Source organism: Panthera tigris, chromosome B4 (genome assembly GCF_018350195.1).
Source record: "Panthera tigris isolate Pti1 chromosome B4, P.tigris_Pti1_mat1.1, whole genome shotgun sequence".
NCBI classification, from domain to species: domain Eukaryota; kingdom Metazoa; phylum Chordata; class Mammalia; order Carnivora; family Felidae; genus Panthera; species Panthera tigris.
Genome location: NC_056666.1, coordinates 19,319,901 through 19,344,793, shown reverse-complemented (window position 1 = coordinate 19,344,793; position 24,893 = coordinate 19,319,901). Strand labels below are relative to the sequence as shown.

General features: G+C 42.6%; 1 protein-coding gene across 1 annotated transcript in view; it reads left to right on the top strand.

The window, feature by feature from the left end:
* LOC102965877 (LIM zinc-binding domain-containing Nebulette) overlaps positions 1 to 1,524 on the top strand; it is a 194,572-nt gene extending 193,048 nt beyond the window's left edge. The window contains exon 6 of the mRNA XM_042993661.1: positions 1,394 to 1,524. Within this exon, the coding sequence (XP_042849595.1) occupies positions 1,394 to 1,524 (131 nt within the window). The remainder of the gene's footprint in view (positions 1 to 1,393) is intronic.
* Positions 1,525 to 24,893: the final 23,369 nt, after the last annotated feature.

Genomic DNA, 24,893 nt, shown 5'->3' with positions numbered 1-24,893 from the left:
TTGTCTTATGTTAGCCCCTTACCAGTGTTCCAAGGAGTTCTGGTTCTTAAGCCATGGTGAGGCATAGTCATGTTTGAATAGCAGTAAAGAATATAGATATCATAATATTACCATTAGGGATTTATTCCTGAAGAAAGGAAACTGTTAAATATTCTGAGGTCTCGTGAATTTTTTATTCATTAACAAGGCTGCAACTTTATGAACTTTTTCCGTGACCTCACAGGGTTTTCCACATTACTCAAAGATCTTTTTTTTCTTTTTTTTTTTTTCTCTAAGAAACTTGGGCTAATATGGAAGGTGGCACTTTGGTTAGCCCAATTTTCCACATTACTTTCAGATAAACCCAAATACCGAAACATGTGCGCCAAATCCAGACAGATATTTTTGACAGTGGCCTGGACTGTGTCTGTTTGGAGAGGGAAGGGGGTGAGAAAATGTCCAGACTGGTCTCCACCAGAATTTGCCTGCTGGGGGTGTTCGGATGAGCAGACTCATTCTGAAAATTATAAGCCATATGACATTCAAGCTACAAGTTTAATACAGGCTGATGTAGGTGGGTTATTAAGTCGAGGTCTTTGTAATCTTTATTTTTCCGTTTGCTTCATTTTCCTATTTGTGTTTACTTTTACTTACTTGTTTGCCTTATTTTTATCTTTGAATATTGTATGGATCTTTCTAAGCTGCCTTTAATCCCTTTCAGAGTAAAGAAAGTAGGAAGACATAAAACTGAATTTAATGACACCTCTTAGGTGTTTTGGGCAATGTGTTGTGGATGAATGGGCATTTTTGATTGCTTGTGTCTGTATTGGTGTTATGAAACTTTCTCAGCCACTCTGATTCATTTGTGCAGGATTTGAAATCATTTGGAAATACCCACTCAGTCTGCATCTGTTACTGAGATGTGGGATAGAACACAACCCATAAATTTGAAATTGTGTGTAATGAAAGGGGTGAACGTGGGTTTAGCCTTGACTTCTTTTTTTGGGGGGGGGGGTCTGTAATGACAGCATATTGAATCTGGGAGATTTATGAAATGCTGCAATTTAAAATTCCTCTCTTATATTACCGACTTAGTATAGCTGCAGAAAGAATAAGAAAAGAGGCCAGGTTTCCGAATTTACTGAATGGTTGGAAAGAAACAGAATGGTTTCTGAAACAACAACAACAACAAAATCCCAGAAAATTCCAGAAAATGCCTAATTGTGTCCTCCCACGACCCACCAAAGTCCGGGGTAGAAATTCAGAAAGGGCAGACATGACCTGGTAGAGCTCCACATTTTCTTTACTTCTTGATATTTTAGGGAAATGTTCTTAAAAGACAACGTACAGTCTTGTATCAAAGAATACTGTGCCTTTGGCCATTTTCAAAAACCGTTTTACCTGTTGTCCTCAGACCTCCAGCTCGTGTGGGTAATTGGAAAGGTGGTTTCTGATGCGGGTGGTTACCACGTTCAGGTTTATAAGCAGTGCATTCAGGATACCTGCAGTTGGGCAGAGAATCACTGCCGACATCTAAGGGACTAGGTCGGGCCTTGGGAAGATTATTGATGTGTTTCATTCTGCCTGCTTATGCACTCATTTAAACTGCGCTTTTAATTAGCTGAGACAGTCTATAGATAAATTGTGAAACGAAACGGTAAAGTCCAACCCCAAGAGACTTTTAAAATCTTTGTGCTATGGATAAAATCTAGATGTTTATTTTCTAATTTACTTTAGGTAATGGAGAAATATATGGGGGGGGAAGGGGAAACCCCCCCCACCCCCCCCACCCCCCCCCCCCCCCCCCCCCGCCAAAACCAGATGACAGGATCCTGTATTTTGTGGACTGACTGGTAAGTCTGCCATTAGGTGATTTGTCAAGATTTGTGTCTGTCCTTGACTCACAAAGGAAATAATTTGTGTGTGTGTGTGTGTGTGTGTGTGTGTGTGCGTGCAGTGGGCCTGTGTGTGTTGGCTTCAGTGGGCATCTTTAAAACACCCTTTCCTTAGATCACTGGCCCATAGACAACACAGGCAATAATATTTTCACCCGCTCTATATTCCTTCCCTTCCCCCATCAGAATCTATCGGTTTGGTTATCTTTCCTGTTTCCCAAATACCCCTTCTTACTACCATTTTCAACGTAGCGTAGCCATTCATAAAATGTTCACTTGCTTCACAAGAAAAGCTAAGATTGAAGCCTTTTTATAAAAAAACGTTACAGAGCAAAGAGTCTCTTCTCTAATTTGATATTGAAATGTAATTATTTTTAGCTTTTTTGATACAGCTACATAATTTTTCATTGACTTCTTAGAATGCAAAATAAATTATGTGTCCATTAATAAGCTCACATGGATGCTGATGATTTAGTTCCCTGAGATTTTGTGAGTTAGCTTCAAAAATATTAGATTATTGGAGGCAAACATGGCCTAATAATTGAATAGCAGTGTCTATGGGCTATTAAAATATTTGATTCAAAGTTAGGTTGAGTGTAAGGGTGAGCAGGAGGGTAGGGATGATTATCTAGGGATCTGGTCTCTGTTTGTAATTTAAATAAATCATTTTGACAGAGACTGACTGTGGCCATGTTCAGGCTGCTGACGGTGTGAAATTGAGTTGTATGGTGGACAGAAGACAAGCAGTCAAGAGAAATCCCCAAAGGCAAAATTTGTTATGTAATTGGGTCAACTCATGCATGAGAAATGCATGCTAATTGTAAACTGGTGGCGAAATTACAGTGTAAGAGGCAATTAGGTCTTCTATGAACCCGAACAACTGATACAGAAGGATTTCTCTTTCTTTTTACATTCAGCAAACATAAAAAAGTTTCTTTTTTTAAAGGCGAGGAAGGTAAAAATCAGAAAGACATTCAGTGTTGACAGAGTATTTGTTAATTTTGTTCCTTACACAAGAAGCATAACTGTTGTATATGCCATGGAACATTTATCTGAAAGCTTCTGATTTTGAGTGGTAAAGTCTAATACATTAAGTAGTTGGAGAGGAGAATTGTACGGTTTTTTTGATACAACTCATAACCAGGTTGATTAACGTAGATGAAATAACAGAGATCGTTATTAGGTCAGTAGCTTAGATTTAAGCCCTTGGAGGCTAGTATTTTCACAGAGTGAATTTATATGTCACTGTAATGGGCTGTACCTTACCTCCAACTTGTCTCAACTGGTAACTCCCATGTATTCCTGAGTAATAGTGGGTAAGTAGCATTATCTTTAAAGCAAAGATCCAATATGTCAGAGAAGGTGATAGGGCATTAACATGTATTTTCCTTATAATACCGAACACATGTATGAATGCTTTATTTGTTTCGAAACACTTTGACATACCCAGTCTAATTAGATCCTCTGCACAACCTCTCCTCAGGGAAAGTATTTCTATAAGGAACAGTTAGACTTTCATAACAAAAATGTATGGAAAATCACCTCTCGGTCCTTTCTCGTGTCCAAATCCGTGGTTTCCCTTACACCTGGTTTTGCTTTATTTTTCCACCTAGGGCAGAACTTCAAAGGTTGATCTCTTCTTTTTATCCTCCGGTTTTTAGCCACAGCCACTTAAAGAAACAAATACATCCCAGACCAGTAATTACTTGTGCATGGCAAGTACAAGGGTTGTGGCTGTAAAATGGCATTGTCTAAACGGGAGGTGGGGGAGGGCCCCCAGAGTAAAAGAATTAACACATATGACTTTTTTTTTTTTTTTTTTTTTTTTTTTTTTTTTGGAAACAGAGATTAACGATCCCGCAAACAATTTCTGAAGATCCTTCTTTAGTGAAATTCCTTTCCCTCATTCTTTTCTTTTCTCTTCCCCTGTGTTCAGGCCCCTTAGCCTGCCTGAGTTATTGCGGGACCTCCTAATTGGCCTTCTCTCCTTCCAGGCTCCTTCTGCAGCTTTTCCATTGTATCTTGAACACTGGCACCAGATGAGTCTTTCTAAAATATCTCTTTCATCAAGACCCTAATTATGATTCACTAAGAACTTCCCTGGGAGCTCCACTCTGCGTAGGACAAAGTCTAATCTCCGAAGCTCTTTCATTCTGACTCTCAGGGCCCTCCACGATCGGCTCCTAAATTACTTTTCCCCGTATCTTTCACTGCCTGTCAACACGGTTCTTCCGTTTCTTTTAGGCCCGACTAAGTTAGTCTGTCCTGGGCTTTTGCATGAGTCACTCCTCTCGTTTGGCACAATTTCACAGTGTCTGTAAATGATCCTGGACCCACACTCAGACCCCAGCTACCGCGATCTTTCTCCTCTCCCAATCACGACAGTGCTTTGCTCGATGGCACCATTAGCCGCACCGCTCATTTCACACATCACGTTCCACAGTTTGGTCTGAAGGAGCATTTTCACTGGTTATGTGTTTTACTTCTCTAGCTTCAGGAAGATGAAGACCATCCACGTCTTCTTCAATTTATTTTTTGCCTCTCTAAGAATGCATATCATGGTGCTTTGTACTTCACCTTTCTGGTCACATCCTTGGCCCTCCCTGCCCTCGCTTGGTTGTGGGAAGAAGTCTCTAAACTGCTCCTGCCCGCCACAGGACTGCCTCTTCTCCCTCCCGAGCTGCTCTCTTTGTGGTTTCTTGCAAGTTCCTAAAATGCACATCTGATCACGTCACTTTCTACCTTAAAATCTATCTCTTGTTCCCTATTGCCTTTGGGATGAAATGCGAATACTGTAGCAGGGAATATGAGACTGTCTCTGGTTTATTGCCAGATGAGATCTCCAGCCTGGGGGTCCCTCTTGAACCCTCAGCCCTATGCACTTCCCACTTCCATCTGGAAGGTTCTTTGTACCCTTTCCATATCCCTTCTACGCCCAGAGCCTACCTCTTCTTCCCTGGCCTTCCTCTTTCTCTTGGCATCCTGGCAGTCTCGTTCTGGAACCGCACGCTGAGTTATCTTCCTCCTGAACTGAACTCTATGAAGGTTCAGGCTTCTTCTCTGCCACCCCAGGGCCGAACACGGAGCCACGTTTGATAAGTGGATGCATTAACTTCTTGGCCCAACGTACCTTCTTCTCAAGGCTTCTCACTATGCCCGAGGCTGTCGGCTCCCCGATGGCCTAACCAGGACTGTTTCTGTAAACACACCCATTTTGATACTTTGACCAGCGAATCCCCTCCAGTCTTGTGTGAATTTCATCATACAGTGGAGATTATTACAAGCCGTTCTGATAGCTCTAGATCTATCTTAATCAAAGCATCTCTTTTAAGGTCTGTGCAGATACACATCAATTTCCTTCCTTAAAACTCCCAGATCTTTCCTTCATTCCGTCATTCTGTAGCACGATGAAGTTGCCTAATAAATACTCACTTAGGAAATGACCGAATATTTTTTTTTTAACTTTTATTTATTTTTGAGAGAGAGAGGGTGTGCATGAGGGAGGGGCAGAGAGAGAGAGGGAGACAGAGAGTCTGATTGCAGGTTCCATGCTGTCAGTGCAGAGCCTGATGGGGGGAGCTGTGAGATCATTACCTGAGCCAAAGTTAGACATTTAACTAACTGAGCTACCCGGGTGCCCCATGACTGAATTCTTTTAAGGGTATTATTTCCTCAAGTTTTTTTTTTTTCTTTTTCAGAAGAGTCTGCCTTACCATCCACTTCTCAGTCTAAGCAAATCAAATCTTTCCTAGGATATGCACCACAGTAGGGTAGGGAACCAGCACATCCTTTCAACACAAAATTGCTAATGCCTGGAATAGTGCTTGACAACGTAGCAGGTGCTCAGGAAATGTATGTTGAGTACACAAATGAAGTGATAATATTTAAAATATTGACCAATTTGCACGTTCTTTTTCTTGAAACCTCTCTATGCAAGGGAGTTCGTAGCTTTTTTTTTTTCTTCAGAGTTTATTTATTTATCTTGAGAGTGTGCACGAGCAGGGGAGGAGCAGAGAGAGAGAGAGAGGGAGAGAGAATCCCAAGCGGGCTCCACGGTGTCAGCACAGAGCCTGACAAGGGGCTGGAACTCACAAACTGTGAGATGATGACCTGGGCCGAAATCAACAGTCGGATGCCTGACCGACTGTGCCATCCAGGTGCCCCCCAGAGAGTTCTTAGCTTTGAAAGTTGCTTCAAATTTGTTGTTTGTTTTGTGTTGCTTCAGAACACCCATTTTTTTCACTTTCTCCTATTTTTACTTAAACACTCAGTGATTTCTATAGTTTTCATTGAAAGTTTATAGCAGTATTTTCTCAGTAAAGCAGGAACATTTGCTTTCTAATGTGGCACTTAAGAATTTCACTGTATTAGGGGCACCTGGGTGGCTCAGTCGGTTAAACGTCTGACTTCGGCTCAGGTCATGATCTAGCGGTTGATGAGTTTGAGCCCCACATTGGGCTCTGTGCTGACAGCTCAGAGCCTGGAGCTGCTTTGGGTTCTTTGTCTCCCTCTCTGTCTATACCTCCCCCACTCATTCTCTCTCTCTCTCTCTCTCTCTCTCTCTCTCTCTGTCTTAAAAATAAACATTGAAAAAAAAAAGAATTCAGAATATCAGTGTATTAGAAATCCAATGACCACCCTGTTTTAAAATGTCAGGCAATTTACTTTTATCTTATCCTATCTTATCTTATCTTATGTTATCTTATCTCATCTTATCTTATCGTGTCTAAATATCTGATAAATGGGACTTGCATTAGACTGTCCAGGCTGCCATAACAAAATATCACAGGCTGCGTGGCTTAAATCACAGAAACTTATTTTCTCACAGTTCCAGAGGCAGGAAGTCCAGGATCAAGGGCCAGCAGGATTGACTTCTGGTGACAGCTCTTGTCTTGGCTGGGAGAGCACACTTTCTTACTATGTCCTCATATGGCCTTTTCCTACATGTATGTGTATAAGAGAAAGAGGTCTCTGGTGTCTCTTCCTCTTCTTGGAAGGACACCAGTTGAATTGGATCAGGGCCCCAGCCTTTGACCTCATTTAACCTGAATTACTTTCTTAAAATTTCCATCTCCGAAGACAGTCACACTGGGGCTTAGGGTTTCAAGATACGAGTTTTGGGGGAGGGGACACAATTCAGTCCATAACGGGGACAAATGAGAAGTGATCTGCATATGTCATAGGGACTTTTGAGATAACTAAGTAATATACATTTTGTAATCATAAGCTCCTATCATAAGTCAGCTTCTTTAGCAGAGGTGGATTACAATACCTTGTGTCATCTCGGGAAAACTTCTACATCCGGTTTTTAAATTTTTTTTTTCTGTTTTCAAACTGAACAATTTTAACAACAACAACAAAAAAGAATTTCCTTCTGGGTCCTATTTCCGATCCTTAATTGGCCCTTGCAAGCCTCTTTATTTGTGGTTTTGAGCCACAGTCATTTATAGAAACAAAGATAGCATATAGTAGTAATTACGTTTTCCAGGTCTCAGTGGAATGATGGAGCTCAGAGTGTAGATCTCACATGTCCTGTGCTGGCAGTCTGGCCTGGACAGACGTGAGGGAAAGGAGGGCAGAGGTGTGACAATAGAAAAGAAATATTTCTGTGCCACGGGGAAAGCCGAATAAAGATGAGCTTTTCAAAAAATGTTGCAATTTCCAGCACACGATACAGATTAAAAACTTACAAAGTATCTGAATTTTCTTCCAGATTTGATTATACCCTTTGGGACATACCTACTGCGAGCACATACTGAACGTTAAAGAAGATCCGGCAGTCTTGCCTATATATTTGTGGAGTCGCCAGATGCGACCGTCATTAATAATTATGCCACATCATTATAACTTTGGTGGATTTTTGCAGGTAGGTTTGAAACCGGTTGTTCTTCCAGCTAATAAGTGTAATAGTCGCAACTTATTAAGAGGTCATGAATCAAAGGAGACATTATAAAGAGATTTAATTAGAAGCCATTGGTAACCCAAGCCAAGTTTATACAATTAAGGGAAATTGCACCACTGGAAGTTAGAGGCAAGAATGTCTTCCTTTTTGTAAGCATATGCAGATAGATATGTTCTCTAATTTGCATTTCATTTTCCTAGAAGAATTATGTCATGGAAATTGCTTTTCTTTATTTTTTGCTTGTACTTTCTACCGTAGGTTCCTTTTCTTTCACGGTCGTCAGGCCTGCTCTGTAGCCTTTCTGTCTTGGGTACAGAATCGCATGCAATGCTGTTTGTAAAAGGATATGTCTACATTTCTCTTTGAAGGGCCGGTTGCTTTTGTGCAGTACCCTTAGGCTTGGTTCCAAGGACAAGAAGCAAGAAGCGATGATCACTTATTTTTTTGTTTGCTTATATTTGCGACGGATTTTTCCTCTTGTGGCTATATTAACTATAACCAAGTCAACTTTTAATTCGTTTGAATTAAGCTTTCGTGTCATGGCCTTCTGCGAACGATGATGAAAATGGCAGAGTTTGTCTGTTTCGGAAAGTATGAAATAGAGTATAGATGCAGAAAAAAGAATGAAAGGAAAAAAACCTTCAAAGAAATCATTCTGGTCTTAACACTTGTTATTGTCGAGAGCGAGAATTGAATTTTCCCAGAGTGATTTCAATGTTCGCTTTTGTTGCGTAATTGTGATGAACCCGTTGAGGGCAAGCAGCATTTCTTGCTCATGCTGGAATCTTCTAGAACACGGTGCTTCAACTGTGATGAATAAGACAAGGGGGAAGTTGCTTTCACGGTTACGCTGCATATGTGTTTGTTCTTTAAACATTTGCTGTGGACCTTACATTCACCGGGCCCCATAGATGGCAGAGAAAGTGAGACACCACTCTGTGTATGCGTTTATACTCTTGTGAGGGTGCCTTCAGTGGCTGGCCAAGGTTTTCACCGCCGCAGGGCAGTCTTAAAAGCTGTAAGGTGAGGAAGGAAGGAAGGAAGGAAGGAAGGAAGGAAGGAAGGAAGGAATACGATAAGGTTGGGAGCACCTAGCGCCTACTTGTCAGAGTGTGGAGAGGGAGAGAGACACCATTACTGAAATGCAGACTGAGGCAAGATTGGTGAAAGATTGGCATCATATTTTCAAATATGCATATTTTTGGTATCTACAAGGCCAAAAAAAAATCTCCAAAAGAAATCACTTTGAACACATTAACTGACTCAACAGACATTGTTGAGTGTTTACCATACGCCAGGCACTTTGCCAGGAGGCAGGGGATATAATGAGAAACGAAATAAATTTGACCCCTGACCTCATGGAGCTGGGTGTTCACCCTCTAACGGGCAGACCATGGCTGCCCAGGATGATAAATGCTCGATAGAGGGAAACCCTGTGCTGTTATTAGAGGGGTAGCCAGCCAGGTTTGGGAGATAAAGGAATTGAAAGCTTGCCAACGTTACTTGAAAATAGTCTTTGAAGAATTTTACTAAATCATTCTTTTTTGAATCGTGATTCGTATTGTTTGTTTGTACAGTAGATGCCATCAACTTTGCGTTGAAGTTTGACCCTCTCCTTCCATCTGTTTTCTGTATTCCCTATTTGCCTGTCAGTGGGGGTGTCCAGAAAATATCACGCAAAATTAATCAAGCCATAGATTACACACGAAATGTAAAAAAAGAATGAGCATTTATAGCAGAGTATCGATTAGCTTATTTAAAAAAATTTTTTTAATGTTTATTTTTGAGAGAGAGAAAGAGAGAGAGAAAGAGAGACAGAATGCGAGCAGGGGAGGGGCAGAGAGAGAGGGAGACACAGAATCTGAAACAGGCTCCAGGCTCTGAGCTGTCAGCACAGAGCCCGACACGGGGCTCGAACCCACAGACCGCGAGATCATGACCTGAGCCGAAGTCGGATGCTCAGCCGACTGAGCCACCCAGGTACCCCTCGATCAGCTTATTAATGTCACAGTGGCTAAGAAGATTAGTATGTAAATATTTGCATACACTTAAAAACTCAGACACATGTTCTCTCCATCTTGGTTTTCAGTACTCAAGAGGCTGAAAAGTTTTGAAAGTAAAGCGATGACCGTTTTTCTTCATCTCTTTTGTACCCTCACCCTCTGTAGGGATAGTTTCGAATCAAAAACTTCTCAGGACTCGGTCCAAAATATTGACAAAACATATTGCATCTTAAAAATGTACACGTACCCGAAAAGAGCCCTACACACACGTGATGCGTATGTTTTGCGTACATAGGTCGCGTGTACTGGCGTGTCTGAGTAGGGAGCTCCGCAAAGCTGATGATAAACATTGGTTAGCGCTGTTTGGTTTCCACCTTCGGAGTTGCTGGCCCAATCTGTGCCGACGACGAACCTCTGGGACGTCCCCTCAGTGCTGTGGGGTCTTTTCCTGCCAAATATTGTTCTCTTGCAAGATTAAATAGCTGAATCAGTGTGGCCTGAATCTTGATCCTGCTGAGAATATTAAGACTCCCGCAGGTTGTAATACAGATTAGCTGGTGAGAGCTCTGTTGGAAAAATAAAGTGAGTTTCCCTAAATGAATTTATCAACTGCTGGGAACCTCTTTGTGTCCTCTAGCATGAGTGTGTGTGTGCTGGCAGTTAACCATTTATTTCCCTCATTTTCCCCAAAACTTCCTCCTGCCCACGCCTGGGCATCGACTGTAAACATTTTCATAACTTTATTGCACGTTTCTGTTTTGCCAGATAAGACATTTGGCATGTTAAAATGATTAAGTACTGTGAAGGGTAAGCTATTATTTACTGAAGGAGGAAAGCCATTTTCTCGGGAATTGTGCAGTGAATTTCACATTATTTCTATAACGAAGCAAACCACACCACTGGGTTATTTGGAGTCAGCGGATTGGCATACTGCATTTTGATCACGGGGTTTACATTATCGGTCAAAAAATGGGGAAATATTTAAGAGGCAGGCGTAAGGGCCAAATTTATTTCCATCACCTCCAAACTCCATTCTATTGTTATTTCTGCTTCCAGGGTTAGAGTATAACCTTTGAAGGTTCTGAATTCCACAGAGATTGTGGGGCTCCCCCTCAAATGAAACAAATAATAGTAATAAAAAAATCAACACCAGTACTGCTAAGATCTAGGCCTACGCACGGGTAGGCTGAAAATGAATAGTTGTTCGACTTTCCGATCGCAGGCTTCTGGATAAGTCGGTGGAACTCTCTTCCATTTTGGGGGCGCCCTTCCCTCGCTTGTGTACGAAGCCTGTGCTCAACTGCCTATGAGGCAGTTCAGTGCTCAAGTACTCAGTACACCATCTGCTGCCTCCACTATCCCCCGTTTGTCTCCTGACAGCTCGTGTGCACGCGCGTGTGATTTCCCAGTACCGACGTCTGTGACTGATTTGCTGAGGGCAGAGCATGACACAGTTGTAATACTGTTCACCTTATCGGCACTGTACTGACCTTTGCAGATCGCTCCGTAGGTTATTACTGTGATTATCACTATCAGTATTCTAAATGTGAAATGATTAGTTCAATCATGATTTTTTAAAATGTTTATTTACTTTTGAGAGAGAGAGAGAGAGAGAGAGAGAGAGCGTGAGTGCACACCCACGCATGGGTGGGGGAGGGGTGGAGAGCGAGGGAGACAGAGAACCCCAAGCAGGCTCCACGCTGTCAGCACGGACCCCGATGCGGGGCTTGAACTTGCGAACCCTGAGATCGTGACCTGAGCTGAAATCAAGAGTCGGATGCTTAACTGACTGAGCCACCCGGGCGCCCCAGTTAAATTGTTTTTTGGTGGGCATAAATGCACCAAACATGGGGCATAGAAAATGTCCTGAGGGAGGACAGGACAAGAAGGGAGCCGTGTCCGGTTTGGCAGCTTTTAGCGTGCCTTCATAAAACAGCCACTGTTTTGTACTTATCCCATATGAGGGTGTTAGGCTAAGTACTACCTGACCTTAATTTCTGAATACTTTGGAAGTTAGCTTGTAAAAAACTGGGGTCAGCCAGAACTGAGGTCTTCCATCCGTTAATCTGGTTTGCCTTTCTTTTTTGGACGCTTGACTCTTTGAGTCACGTTGGTGGCATTGAAATTTGCAGTCTTTCAGAATTAGACTTTCAAGGTACATTTTAAAAAGTAACTTTTAGGTATTAAACTGTAAATATTATCAGTGGCTTAAAAAAATTCATCCGTTCAGGTGGACAAAATAGTGATGCATTATCCTTAGTAAATGCCAGTGGGATTTCCATGCTTGGGATTTTTCAGTATTAAGACTCCTTCTTTTAAATTGTGAAATGTATCACACATACAAAACAGTCCACAGAAACTTACGTAGAGTGTAAAGGATAGTAATAAAGCAGGCACCTGTGTACCCACCACCCAGCTTAAGAAATAGAAAACTTTCGGGGCGCCTGGGTGGCTCAGTCGGTTAAGCATCCGACTTCAGCTCAGGTCATGATCTCGCGGTCCATGAGTTTGAGCCCCGCGTCAGGCTCTGTGCTGACAGCTCGGAGCCTGGAGCCTGCTTCACATTCTGTGTCTCCCCCTCTCTCGGCCCCTCCCCTGCTCATGCTCTGTCTCTCTCTGTCTCAAAAATAAATAAAAACATTAAAAAAAAAAAAAAAGAAATAGAAAACTTTAGAAAATTTTGAAGGTCCCTGTGTTTCCTTGGGTTTATACCTCATCCCCCTGAGTAGCTACCAACAAAAGGGCTACAGCATTTTGAAACACAGATTTTCATTGTGAAATGATGGAAAGATGATATGAAAACCCAGTTCCCATGTATGGAAACAACGTACGGGTCTTGGAGAAAATCTGATTGGCTTCTTGGACCACTAAAAGCACACACAGTCAGTGGGGTGCCTGGGTGGCTCAGCTGGTTAAGCATCTGACTTCAGCTCAGGTCATGATCTCATGGTTTGTGGGTTCGAGTCCCGAGTCGGGTTCTAGCTGACACGGAGCCTGCTTTGGATTCTGGGTCTCCCTCTCTCTCTGGCCCTCCCGTGCTCGTGCTCTGTCTCTCTCTCTCTCAAAAATAAACATTTAAAAGAAAGATAAAAGAGCCAGGATTTGAGTGCAGATTTTTTCTGACTCTCAAATACAGGATTCTCCCTTTACACCAGAATTTTGGGATCATCCCTTCTATGCAATATCTGGAGCCCTTGTGCTGTAGAGTAAATGTCAAGATAGGAATTTCTTTGTTACTGTTAATGCAGAAGTTGATTTATCCTTAAATGGCATTTTGGAGATCGCATCCTGCTATTAGGACCAAATTTAGAAGTTTCAGATTTTTTAACCCTGGGAACAGAGCTTTATCACCCATGAGTACAGCCTCCCATTGAAATATTGGATCATGACCTGAGCCAAAATTGAGTTGGATGTTCAACTGACTGAGCCACTCAGGCACTCCGAAAAGATTTTGTAAGTAAGGGAATGTCACCGGATTTTTGGGTCACTGTGTGAATGTTGGGAGTGGCTGACGTAGGCTTGTTGTCAGCCTGGCCCTTCTCTGGGTGGGATTTCATTGTAATTGTCTCCATGGGATCTTGGAGCCCCTTATGTCTGGCTGTTGGGCCTTGGGATGATTATGATACCAGTACTTGTAGGGGTCGGCTCTTGGAGAACAGAAGAAGAAGAAAATAATGCGTTCCGGTATCTCTATTTTTAAGCTATGCCAATAAAAACAAGAATGTAAGCAGTTTTATCGCGTGGATTTAGAACCGAATGACGAATGCTGAGCGCAGGTGTCTGTGTGGTATGTAAATAGGGCAGTTGTGTGTTCACGCCCCAACTGTGACACAAGCCTGGGATGGCTAGTCTCAGACACAATGTCAGGTTGGCAGGTCTGAAAGTGCAAAGGCGTATAAATATGTATGCCTTCAGCATCGCGTGCAAATGCTACATTAGTTCCATACAAATATGGAGAGAAAAATCCCAGTTAACTGAACTGTCTGCAGCGGGGGCAGTGGGGGGTGTTCTGGTCAACTTCTTATTGTGTTTCGATAAAGGTGAAGCCTAAACCTTTGTTGCTTTATGATGGTGTCTCCAAAAGTCAGAGGACAAACCAGACTGTAGCTAATGGCACTGCGTCTTGCTCGTTGAACAGGCCAGAGATGACGGACCCTGATCCGCATAGGTCATTATATAGGGCACAGATGGTCGCGGAGGTGACCTCCAGAGTCCGTTTTATCCTCAGGACGCTGTCTGGAAGCAGTATTTTCGGAAGTCCATGAGGATGCCTGTTTGAGACCGTTCACCTTTGACTACCTTTGAGTCCTAAAGTCAGGGTGCACAGGAACAAAATCCTAGTAGTTGAATGGTTTTAAATGACTTAGTTTTTTGTTTACAAGGAGTTGAGGACTGGATCCTAGTTACAAGCAAAGGAAATTAGTTTTGGGTTGTAACAAGACACACGAGTAAGAAACAAGAAATAGCTTCCTACGATATGTGGATTACAGGATAAAGCCTTAAGGCTCTTTCAACTTTTAAAATGACCTACTTAAAATTTTTTTAAATGTGTATTCATTTTTGAGAGACAGAGAGAGACAGAGTTGAAGCAGGGGAGGGGCAGAGAGAGAGGGAGATACAGAATCCGAAGCAGGCTCCAGGCTCTGAGCTGTCAGCACAGAGACCGATGTGGGGCTCGTACCCATGAACCGTGAGATGGTGACATGAGCCGAAGTCGAGCGCTCAACTGCCTGAGCCACCCAGGCACCCCTAAAATGATCTATTTTAGCAGAGCATTATATCTCAATCGTTATGCCTCTTTTCACCTATGTCTCCAATGGGAATGATAATATTTGATGCTTATTTTAAATTGAGAGGATCAAGGACAGCCTGATGGAAAAGCCCTTTGTGTGACGCAGTAGAAAGCCACCGTTAAGTAAAAATATGAAGTCAAGCTCTGTCTATGGATATAAGTACACGGAGGGGTGATTGGCGTCCCTTTTTGGCCTCTTATAATTTTAGGAGAATGTGATTGAGACACACGGGGAAAGCAGTGTCGTCTCGCTTTGTAGACTCTGGGAATCGTGTGTGCCCTGATGCAGGGGAGGGGAGAGCGGGCACCATCACGGGCTGCTCTGCACTGGGCAGGTCCTCTTCAATCCCTCCAGACCACACAGCGAAAGCCAAGTGAGGCTCCCGAAATGTTATATTTTGAAATAGGGATTAATACCAGGCAAAAAGTGCCATGTTTTATGGAAGGTCCAGTTTCCTTCTACCTTAAGGTGTTGTTCTTTTAAAAAGAATTATTTGAGATGAACTGATATTTGTGGCCCCGAAAAAGAGTCAAACTAACCTTATTCATAAGGTGGGAGAATGTTGAAGTCTGAACACACAGGATTACGAGGTCATTTGGAAGGACAGCATGTGCAATAATTAGAACAGGCAGAAATTAAACCACAATGAGCAGTAATCCTGAAGAAAATTAAAACACAGAAAACACTGCATTATTTATTTGGATTCAGTGGGAAGTTGCCAAGGGAGAGGCAGCTGGCTTTCTGCTCTTTGAAATGTTTGTAGACTGGAGGAGAAGCTGTCAATCAGATTTAAGCCCTCACTTAATTCTTGCTCTTAGGCCAGATCTAACTGTACAGTGAAGTAGGGAAGAGACGCGGTTAACTCCGTGACTCAGGACAGAAAAGACGTGAACCATTGTGACAAGTAGATCTGAGCTGGGACTCTGCACAGTTTCATTATCACTACCTGCCATTTCCTAGGCTCTGTCCTCAGCAGACCTGTGGGTCCTAGATGCTGATTTTAGAGGCAGACAAGGCCTGGGTTCGAAGGACAGCACCTCCTTTTGTTACCACTGTTGCTCTAGGAAACAGAATACTAAGGGGTTTCTGCCTCATCCATTTCCCTACATCTGAATTTCCACATCTATAAAATGGAAATAAAAAAAATCCACAGCTCGTAGGATTATTATAAGAATTGAATATTAGCTTTTATTTGTAGTTCAAACACTTGACTTAGTGCTCAATAAGTGATAGTTTTGTTATTGTCGCGAAACAGATTGGCAATGGAAACAAGGTCGTGGTGCGAAAATGTTTGAGGAGTCACATGGTTTAGTGTCTGTAGAAATAGGAAGAGGATTTCCAGCCTTCCAACTGATGGCCATTTCTAACAATCTATTTTATTTTATTTGGACTTTCCCATAGTAACATTATTTTGATCACTATCAGTCACAGTTTTGTATAAAACATCATCATTGGGGCGTGCCTGGGTGGCTCCATTGGTTGAACGTCCGACTCTTGATTTCGGCTCAGGTCATGCTCTCACGGTTCGTGAGTTCCAGCCCTGTGTCGGGCTCTGTGCTGACAGCGCAGAGCCTGGTTGGGATTCTGCTCTCTCTGTTCGTGAGTTCCAGCCCTGTGTCGGGCTCTGTGCTGACAGCGCAGAGCCTGGTTGGGATTCTGCTCTCTCTGCCTCCCGCTCTCTCTGCCTCTCTCTCTCTCAAAATAAATAAATAAACTTAAAAAAAGGAAAAAAAAAATCATCATTAAAGAGGTTGCAAAATTTTCCTGGGAGCTGATGTCCATTATAGAATTTTCACTGATGAGCACAGAAGTTGATCCTTTTAATGGGAATAAGCATACTCACTTAGTGATTCTCATGTATTCAAGGTGAAAAAAAAAAAAATTCTCGTTAATGCAACTTGGCACAGCACATATTATTATAAGTTTGCAAATGAATTGTTCCCCAACTTAAGCGCGGGACCCTGTGATCTTCAGGCACATCCTTAATGATGTTTTGCTTCCTCACAAACATTATGATAAACATCAAGGTTACTTCAATGTCAGCTTTTAAATAGGATGTGGGAGATGGATGGATGATGGGGGAAGCCTATATGTCTGCTGGAATTCTGTGTTTTCACTTAAAAGGGTAGAAACTAACATTTAAATTCTGTTGCCGCTTCATTAAAGGGCACAGATTCCAGATTCAGTTTTTGATCTGAGGGAGGAGATCTGTCAGTGTCCGTGGCAATTTCCAGGCGATATAGATATTTTAAGGCACATCACTGGGGTGGGTTTGCTCGCTGGGGGTTCCCCAGTTCTGTTATCTGCGTCCTTCCGTGCAGGGCTTACTGGCTTTGATAAAAGAGAAGCCGATAATCATCTACAGCGTTAGTTAATATCAGTATTACTTGTACGCTCGCAGTTGCCATCCGTCATGTTTCGCCCCCTCTTGGAAGATCCAGAATTTCTGTTGTTTTTCATCCAGAAGTGAATTTATTTTGCAACCTTTGTTATGGATTACCAATTTGTGTGTTACACATAATCCACATCTGAGAGAGGATTATAGATGCTTCCTCAGGGCGACTTTTATGGCACTTACCACACTGTGCCAAAGGACTGATTTAATTTCCTTTCTCCCAAGCCAGGTAGACTGTGGTTCCTTGAGCTCAGGGAATGTGGCCAGTAATATTTTTAACCTCGGCACCAGACGTAATGCCTGGCGTGTATTAGCATCCAATAAATGTTTTCGTGAATAAATAGAATCGTGTGGCATTTTGCCTCACCATTGCCCAGACTGGAAGTTTATTCCCAGGTTCACTTCCCCTCAAAACTCTTCATGAGGCCCCGCCCTATTTTGCCACCCTCTCAGCTCTCTTTGCCCCCTGGTAGAGATGCGTTGCGATGTCTCAAAGATCTGTCTGTTAAGAGAATATCCGGTAAGTTGTGTGGTCTGACTTCGGCAATAGATTAATTGGGAGATCACAGGGGCTGCGCTGGAAGTTGTGTACAGCACAACCATCCGTATTGCCCAGGCCGGAATTCAGTCCTGTGACTTGCCTGACTTCAGGGGACCAAGAAGGAAGACAAAAAGTGGGTATTGGTGGCCACAGTCAGTCCCCGTCGCATACCTTTTATCAGTAGTCGGTCCTCCTAGACTAGGCAGAAATACAGTAGTGCCCCCTTATCTGTGGGGGATGTATTTCAAGACCCCCAGTAGATGCCTGAACCCCCAGACAACACCGAACCCTACACATACTATGTTTTCTCCCATGCAGACGCACCCGTGATAAAGTTTAATGCATAAATTAGGCACAGTAAGAGGTGGACGACAGCAAATAATAACAAAAGAGAACCGTGATAATAATGGACGGCGAGACAAGTCATGTGAGTGTGGTCTTCCTCTCCTTCTCTCAAAATCCCTTATGGTACTGTACTCCCCCGCCTTCCCGGGATGGCGTGAAGATGACCGAGTGACGGTGCGAGAGGGTAAAGTGAGGTGAATGACGTAGACACCACGACACAATGTTAGGCAGCTACTGACACCTTCTGATGACAAGTCAGGAGGAAGGACCATCTGCTCCCAGACCATCAGTGACGGTGAGTAACTGAACTGCTGAAAGGAAAACAGTGGGTAAGTTGGGGAGGCTACTGCACTGCCATGCTTTGTGTGTCCGGTCAGCCTTTAAATTGCTCGTGTGTTCTCAGACGAGCAGAATTTGAGTTTCGGGGAGAAGGAGGCCCTCTGTGTAGTAGAAGTGATACTTTGGGCTGAAAACCCCTTTTCTGTCTTCTTTGTCGTGACCGTAGACCTGTCAAGTCTGCCTTAGCTAGAGAGGAGACTGACGTCCGATCGAAAATGAACGGTGAGGGACGCCTGGGTGGCCCAGTCAACTGAGCGTCCAACTTCAGCTAGGTCATGATCTCGCGGTTTGTGGGTTCGAGCCCCACGTCGGGCTCTGTGCTGACAGCTCAGAGCCTGGTGCCTGCTTCGGGTTCTGTGTCTCCCTTTTTCTTTGCGCCCCTCGCCCCCGACTCAAAAATAAGTAAACATTAATCGAATAAAAAAAAATAAAGTGGGCAGCGAGACCTTGTCATAATGTGATGAAAGGGTGGCAAAAGTTCAAGTGTGAAATGCAGACTTGATTTCTTTTGATTTCAAAGTTAATGAAAAAATATTTTTTAAGTGAATTTATACTGTCACAAAAAGTACAAAAGTAAAAAAAATGGAAACTCATCAGCTGGCCATAGACTGAGCTGAGAAGACACAGATGGTCACAAGAAAATCATCTCCTCGATACATGTCTCCCCCGGAGAAGAACCTTAGCCTGTCCCCATTTGGAAGTGGGAGCTGGGTGGAGGACAGGAGCCACCTGCCAATTGACAATGGTGTTGTGTCCAACTTTACTAAACCACGGAGCTTTATTGTATTTTCTTTCTTTCCCTTTTTTTTTTTTTAACGGAGATATAACTGATATATAACATACTAGGTGTGCAGCATAATGATTTGCTATTTGTATACATTATGACATAGTAGATCTATTTACCATCCATCACTGCACATAGTTACAATTTCTTTTTCTTGTAATAAGAACTCTTAAGATCCACTCTCTTAGCAACTTTGCAATATACAGATTGGTATTGTTAACTGTAGATATTATGCCGTACATTACCTACCCGGGACTTATTTATTTTAGAACTGGAAGTCTGTACCTTTTGACCTCCTTCACCCATTTTGCTTATCCTCTAGGCTGCCTCTGGTAACCATCAGTCTGCCCTCTGTGTATTTTCGTTTATAATTTTTGAAAAGTTTGCTGGGGTGCCTGGGTGGCTCAGCCAGTTAAGTGTTCAGCTCTTGGTTTCGGCTCAGGTCATGATCTCATGGACATGATCTCACAGTTGTGAGATTGAGCCCCGAGTTGGGCTCTGCATTAATAGCACAGAGCCTGCTTGGGATTCTCTCTCTCTCTCTCTCTCTCTCTCTCTCTCTCTCTCTCTCTCCCTTTCGCTCAAAATAAATAAACTTAAAAAAAAAACCCAAAAGTGGGGCACCTGGGTGGCTCAATCAGTTAAGCATCTGACTTTGGCTGGGTCATGATCTCACAGTTCATGGGTTTGAGTCCCCATTGGGCTCTGTGCGGACAGCTCAGAGCCTGGAGCCTGCTTCTCCCTTTCTGTCTGCCCGTCCCCCGCTCACACTCTGTATTTCTCTCTCAAAAAATAAATAAACATTAAAAAATTTTTAAAAACCCCAAGAGTTTGCATTTATGTGCTGTGACTGCAAAAGAATCAGACATAATACAATGGTATACAGCTAAGTTTAGAGGATGTTATATTGTGAAAAATGTTTTTGAGTCGTAGTCTTTGTGAACAAGCTGGTTTCTGAGGCCACTGAGTGACTTAAAAAAACTGACATTTCCTTTTGGGGTCATATGTAACAATTCATAAATTTACTCTAGAAGAGAACTTCATTCATTTCAGCCCAAGAGAGATGCATCTAAATGTAAATAAAAATTATGAATAATCTAAAGGCTTCAAATAGTTTGTGGAAATTCCCAGTTTGTGGCTACGGAATGGCAAACACAACTGAGGGAATCTAGCCTCTTCCGAAGGATTGTGCCTTTTTTTTTTTTTTTTTTTTTGTCATGCAAACTTGTGCATGTATTTTATGAAGTGTTAATGCAGTTAGTATCTAATGTTCCTAATTTATGCAATTGGATATTTCATAAGTGGGCTTTCTGCATGCAAGCATTTGTACACATTAATATTTATGCAAGTATTCAAATCAATGCAAGGGCATCTGTCTGAGTGTGTGATAAAAATATGCATATGCATGAACATTTGTACCAGGGGATAAGTCCCCAAAGTTAGTGATTGCTGAGGTTACAGTTTTCAACTTTTGTCCTTTTGACAGAATTTCTTTGACTAGAAAAAGCATGCAGAGAAATAGCACAGGCACTAATATTGACAAATAGAATTGTTTTATTTAAGTGTATTTAATAGATGTAAGTGACAACTGTTGAAGTGTCTTTAATCAGCAATGCAGTTTTTAGAAAATAGTATTTTAGAATATATGGCAGTTGTCACAAAGAGCATTTATTCTAACACATTGCCAACACAAAGAACGTGTGGTTAGTAAGGAAATAATTTTGGTCAGAAATATTTTATTTCTTGTATGGCCAACTAATCTTTGACAAAGCAAGAAAGAATATCCAATGGAATAAGAATGGTCTCTTCAGCAAGTGATGCTGGGAAAACTAGACATTCAGAAGAATGAACCTGGACCTCTTTCTTACACCATACACAAAAATAAACTCAAAATGGATGAAAGACCTCAATGTAAGACAGGAAGCCATCAAAATCCTCGAGGAGAAAGCAGGCAAAAACCTCTTTGATCTTGGCCGCAGCAACTTCTTACTCAACACATCTCCAGAGGCAAGAAAAACAAAAGCAAAATGAGCTATCAAAATAAAAAGCTTCTGCACAGCAAAGGAAACAATCAGCAAAACTAAAAGGCAACCAACGGAATGGGAGAAGATATTTGCAAACGACATATCAGGTAAAGGGTTAGTATCCAAAATATATAAAGAACTTATCAAACTCAACACCCCAAAAACAAGTAACCCAGTGAACAAATGGGCAAAAGACATGAATAGACACTTCTCCAAAGAAGACATCCAGATAGCCAACCGACACATGAAAAAATGCTCCACATCACTCGTCATCAGGGAAATACAAATCGAAACCACAATGAGATACCACCTGACACCTGTCAGAATGGCTAACATGAACAACTCAGGCAACAACAGATTTGGTGAGGATACGGAGAAAGAGGATCTCTTTTGTCCTGCTGGTGGGAATGCAAACTGGTGCAGCCGCTCTGGAAAACAGTATGGTGGTTCCTCAAAAAACTAAAAATAGAACTACCTTACGACCCAGCAATTGCACTACTAGGCATTTATCCACGGGATACAGGTGTGCTGTTTCAAAGGGACACATGCACCCCCATGTTTATAGCAGCACTATCAACAATAGCCAAAGTATGGAAAGAACCCAAATGTCCATCGATGGATGAATGGATAAAGAAGATGTGGTATATATATATATGTATATATATATACCATTGTGTGTGTGTAAATACACACACACACACACACACACACACACATATATATACACAATGGTGTATTACTCGACAATCAAAAAGAATGAAATCTTGCCATTTGCAGCTACGTGGATGGAACTGGAGGGAGGGTATTATGCTAAGGGAATTAGTCAGAGAAAGACAAAAATCATATGACTTCACTCATATGAAGACTTTAAGACACAGAACAGATGAACATAAGGGAAGGGAAGCAAAAATAATATAAAAACAGGGAGGGGAACAAAACATAAGAGACTCTTAAATATGGAGAACAAACCCCTCTACTGGAGGGGTTGTGGGGGGGGGATGGGCTAAATGGGTAAGGGGCTTAAGGAATCTACTCTTGAAATCATTGTTGCACTATATACTAATTTGGATGTGAATTTAAAAAATAAAATAAAAAAAAATGAGTCACACAAAAAAGAAATACTTTATTTCTTTATTATTTCTTTACTTATTTTAGCTTGAATTTGACCGCTAGAAATAATCAGCTCAGTCAGCATGGGACTTCCTTGGCTGATCTTAGGATGCATCTAAGAAGGTAAAAGATGACAGTTGGGGTGGGGGGAGGGAAAGTTCTTATTTCAAGTCCTTCATGGTCACTGTTGATACGCTTGTCTGTGACATCTCAGGGGATTCTGGTTTCTGGAATCTTTCCCAGGCTGGAAACCCCAGTTTCTGGGTCCAGCCTCCTAGGCAAGCTATGGAGCCTCCCCTAGGAGGTCAGGACATTCCCAGGACATGCTTTGGAGCATGGGGGTTGACATTCCTCGCTGCTTGGTGATCTACTGACCTCCACCCCATATCTTTGTTAGTCTAGAGGAAAATCTCTCCTTGATCTTGTCATGCTTCTGATTCTGCTTGGTCTATTATTAGGTTCAACTTGCAAAGTGTCCCTCCCTCCTCCCTCCTTCCCTTCCTTCCTTCCTTCCTTCCCATCCCCTCCTCCCCCCACCCCTCCTTTTCCCCTCTCCTTCCCTTCCTCCCTCCACCCCCCCCCCCCATTCTCTCTCTTTCTCTTTCTCTTTGCATCCTCTGCTGAGGAATTTACAATGTACCAGCTGTTTGGAAGGGATTGAAAATCATGGTGTACCTTTGTCATGCTCCAGTAACTTCTTCCTAGTGAAAATTTTGGTTGGCTGGTCTTAAGCTGAAGTGGCAGGGAGTGAGTTTTTTTTTTGTTTTTTTTTTTCCTTATGGAAAAGGAAAGGTTGAGAAAATTATGAATGTCTTAGGTGTGAATTTGAAAGGAACTGCTTGCTCAGTTATACTGTCCGTTCTCAAAGCCCCATGAGTACTTGTTTTCCATGATTAACTGAAGCGAAGACGCAGAATTTTGTTTCTGTGTGTTCTATGTGGAGGGCAAGCCTATCACTGTCCACCTGACAGAGGTGGCTGGTTCAAATGTTCTGGATCTCTAATGGGTATACAGTATTGTTTGCTTTGGATGTGTTCCAGTTATATCATTCTAGGCAAGTCCTATGGTATAGAGACTGGGGCCTGGATCACATATGCCTCTGTGAATTGGAGGAGGCTCAGAACCATTTGGAAGGAGGATTTTGTCTTTCTGCTTGGTATTTACTTGGTTCACCTCTATGCAGAGGCCATCCATCTAGGCTCAAAGCAGAAGGGGCGCCAAGTATGGAAATTTTCCAGCGGGAAGGAGTTTTGTATGCTGTGGGCACGCAGATAAAGCTAGAGTGAGCAAAGGAGGAAGGGGTACAGGATGGAGGAAGACAGAGAAGGCAGGGCCATGATAAGAGCTGGGATTTTAGTGTAAGTATAATGGAAGCCATTAAAGGTTTTAAAGCAGGGACGTGACACAATTTGGTTTACATTTTCAAAAAGATTGCTTGGCTGATTTGTGGGAAAAAAGAATGAATTGCACGGGGCCAAGAATGAACACAGGGAATGATTATGGAGGACAGGTAAGGCATGCTCGTTGGGATGAAGCTGGTGGTAATAGAAATGGAGAAAAGAGAACAATTTCAAGTTTTATTTTGGAACTGGGGCTCCTTCAGCTTCATGCTAAAGAATGAAATATGGAGAATAGGGAACAGAGAAAATAGAGGCATCTCCAGACTTTTGGTTCTAGCAAATGGGTGAACGGTGTGGCCATTTAACTTAGATGAGGAAGTCAGGGAAGGAACAAGTGGAAGATAGAAATTTCTCTTGGTTGGATATGAACATCCACATGGAAGGGACCAGCAAGGTCTTGTCTCTATAACATGGAACTCATGGGAGAGAGCAGGGAAGGAGGTCTAAACTGGAGCAGGTCGTCAGCACCTAAATAGTATTTCAAACCCTGGGATTGGCTGAGGTCACCTAGAGAGAAAGTGTAGAGATGAGAAGCCCTAAACTCTCCACCTTTTGGAGGCCCAGTAGAAGGGGAGGAAGGAGACAAGATGGGTCTAGTGAGATGACAGAGAATTAAGGTAAATTGGGGAACAGAAACCAAGGGACAAAGCATTTGTTAAAAAGGACAGCGGTCCACTGGCAAATGCTGCTGAGGGGTCACATAAAGGGAGGAGACTACAATGCTCATTAAACCTGGCACCATCAAGGGGGTTGCTGTCCTTGGCAAGAGTAGTTTCAGTGGTGTGGCGGGGAGGAAGGTCAGGCTGGAGTTGCCAGGTGATGGTTTGGAGATAGCAAACAGAGGCAACTTATTCAAGAAGTTTTGCTGTGAAGGGCAGCAGAGACTGAAGGTGGAGGTAAATTTCAGGTCAAAATATTTTTGTTACATTTATCTTTTTTGTTGTTTGGTTTTTCCTATGAGAGCTAGTAAAGCCTATTTGAATTAGTATTGATGGGATTGACCAGTGGAGGAGGAGAAGCCAGTGATACCTGGTGAGAGAGAGGGAGGGAGGGAGGGAGAGAGAGAGAGAGAGAGAGAGAGAGAGAGAGATATGGAGAGATGGAATTCAAAACACAAGTGGAGAGGTCGGCTTTTGATAGGACCCAAGAACGCTCCCTCCACTGTAGTAGGGGAGGAAAGCAGAAGGTGAGTGTTGAGGTACAGGCGGGCTTGTGGTTAGTGGTGGAGGGTGGGGGCTCACCATGGGGGGTTTCTGCTTTTCCTGGATCTGTGCTTGTGGGCTCACTGCACCTTTCACCGCGTTCCTCCGAATGCTTCGGAGCTGGCCCCGTACAACCCCATCTCAGCTCAGCCCCCCATCTTGGACACGTCTGAGTCCTCTT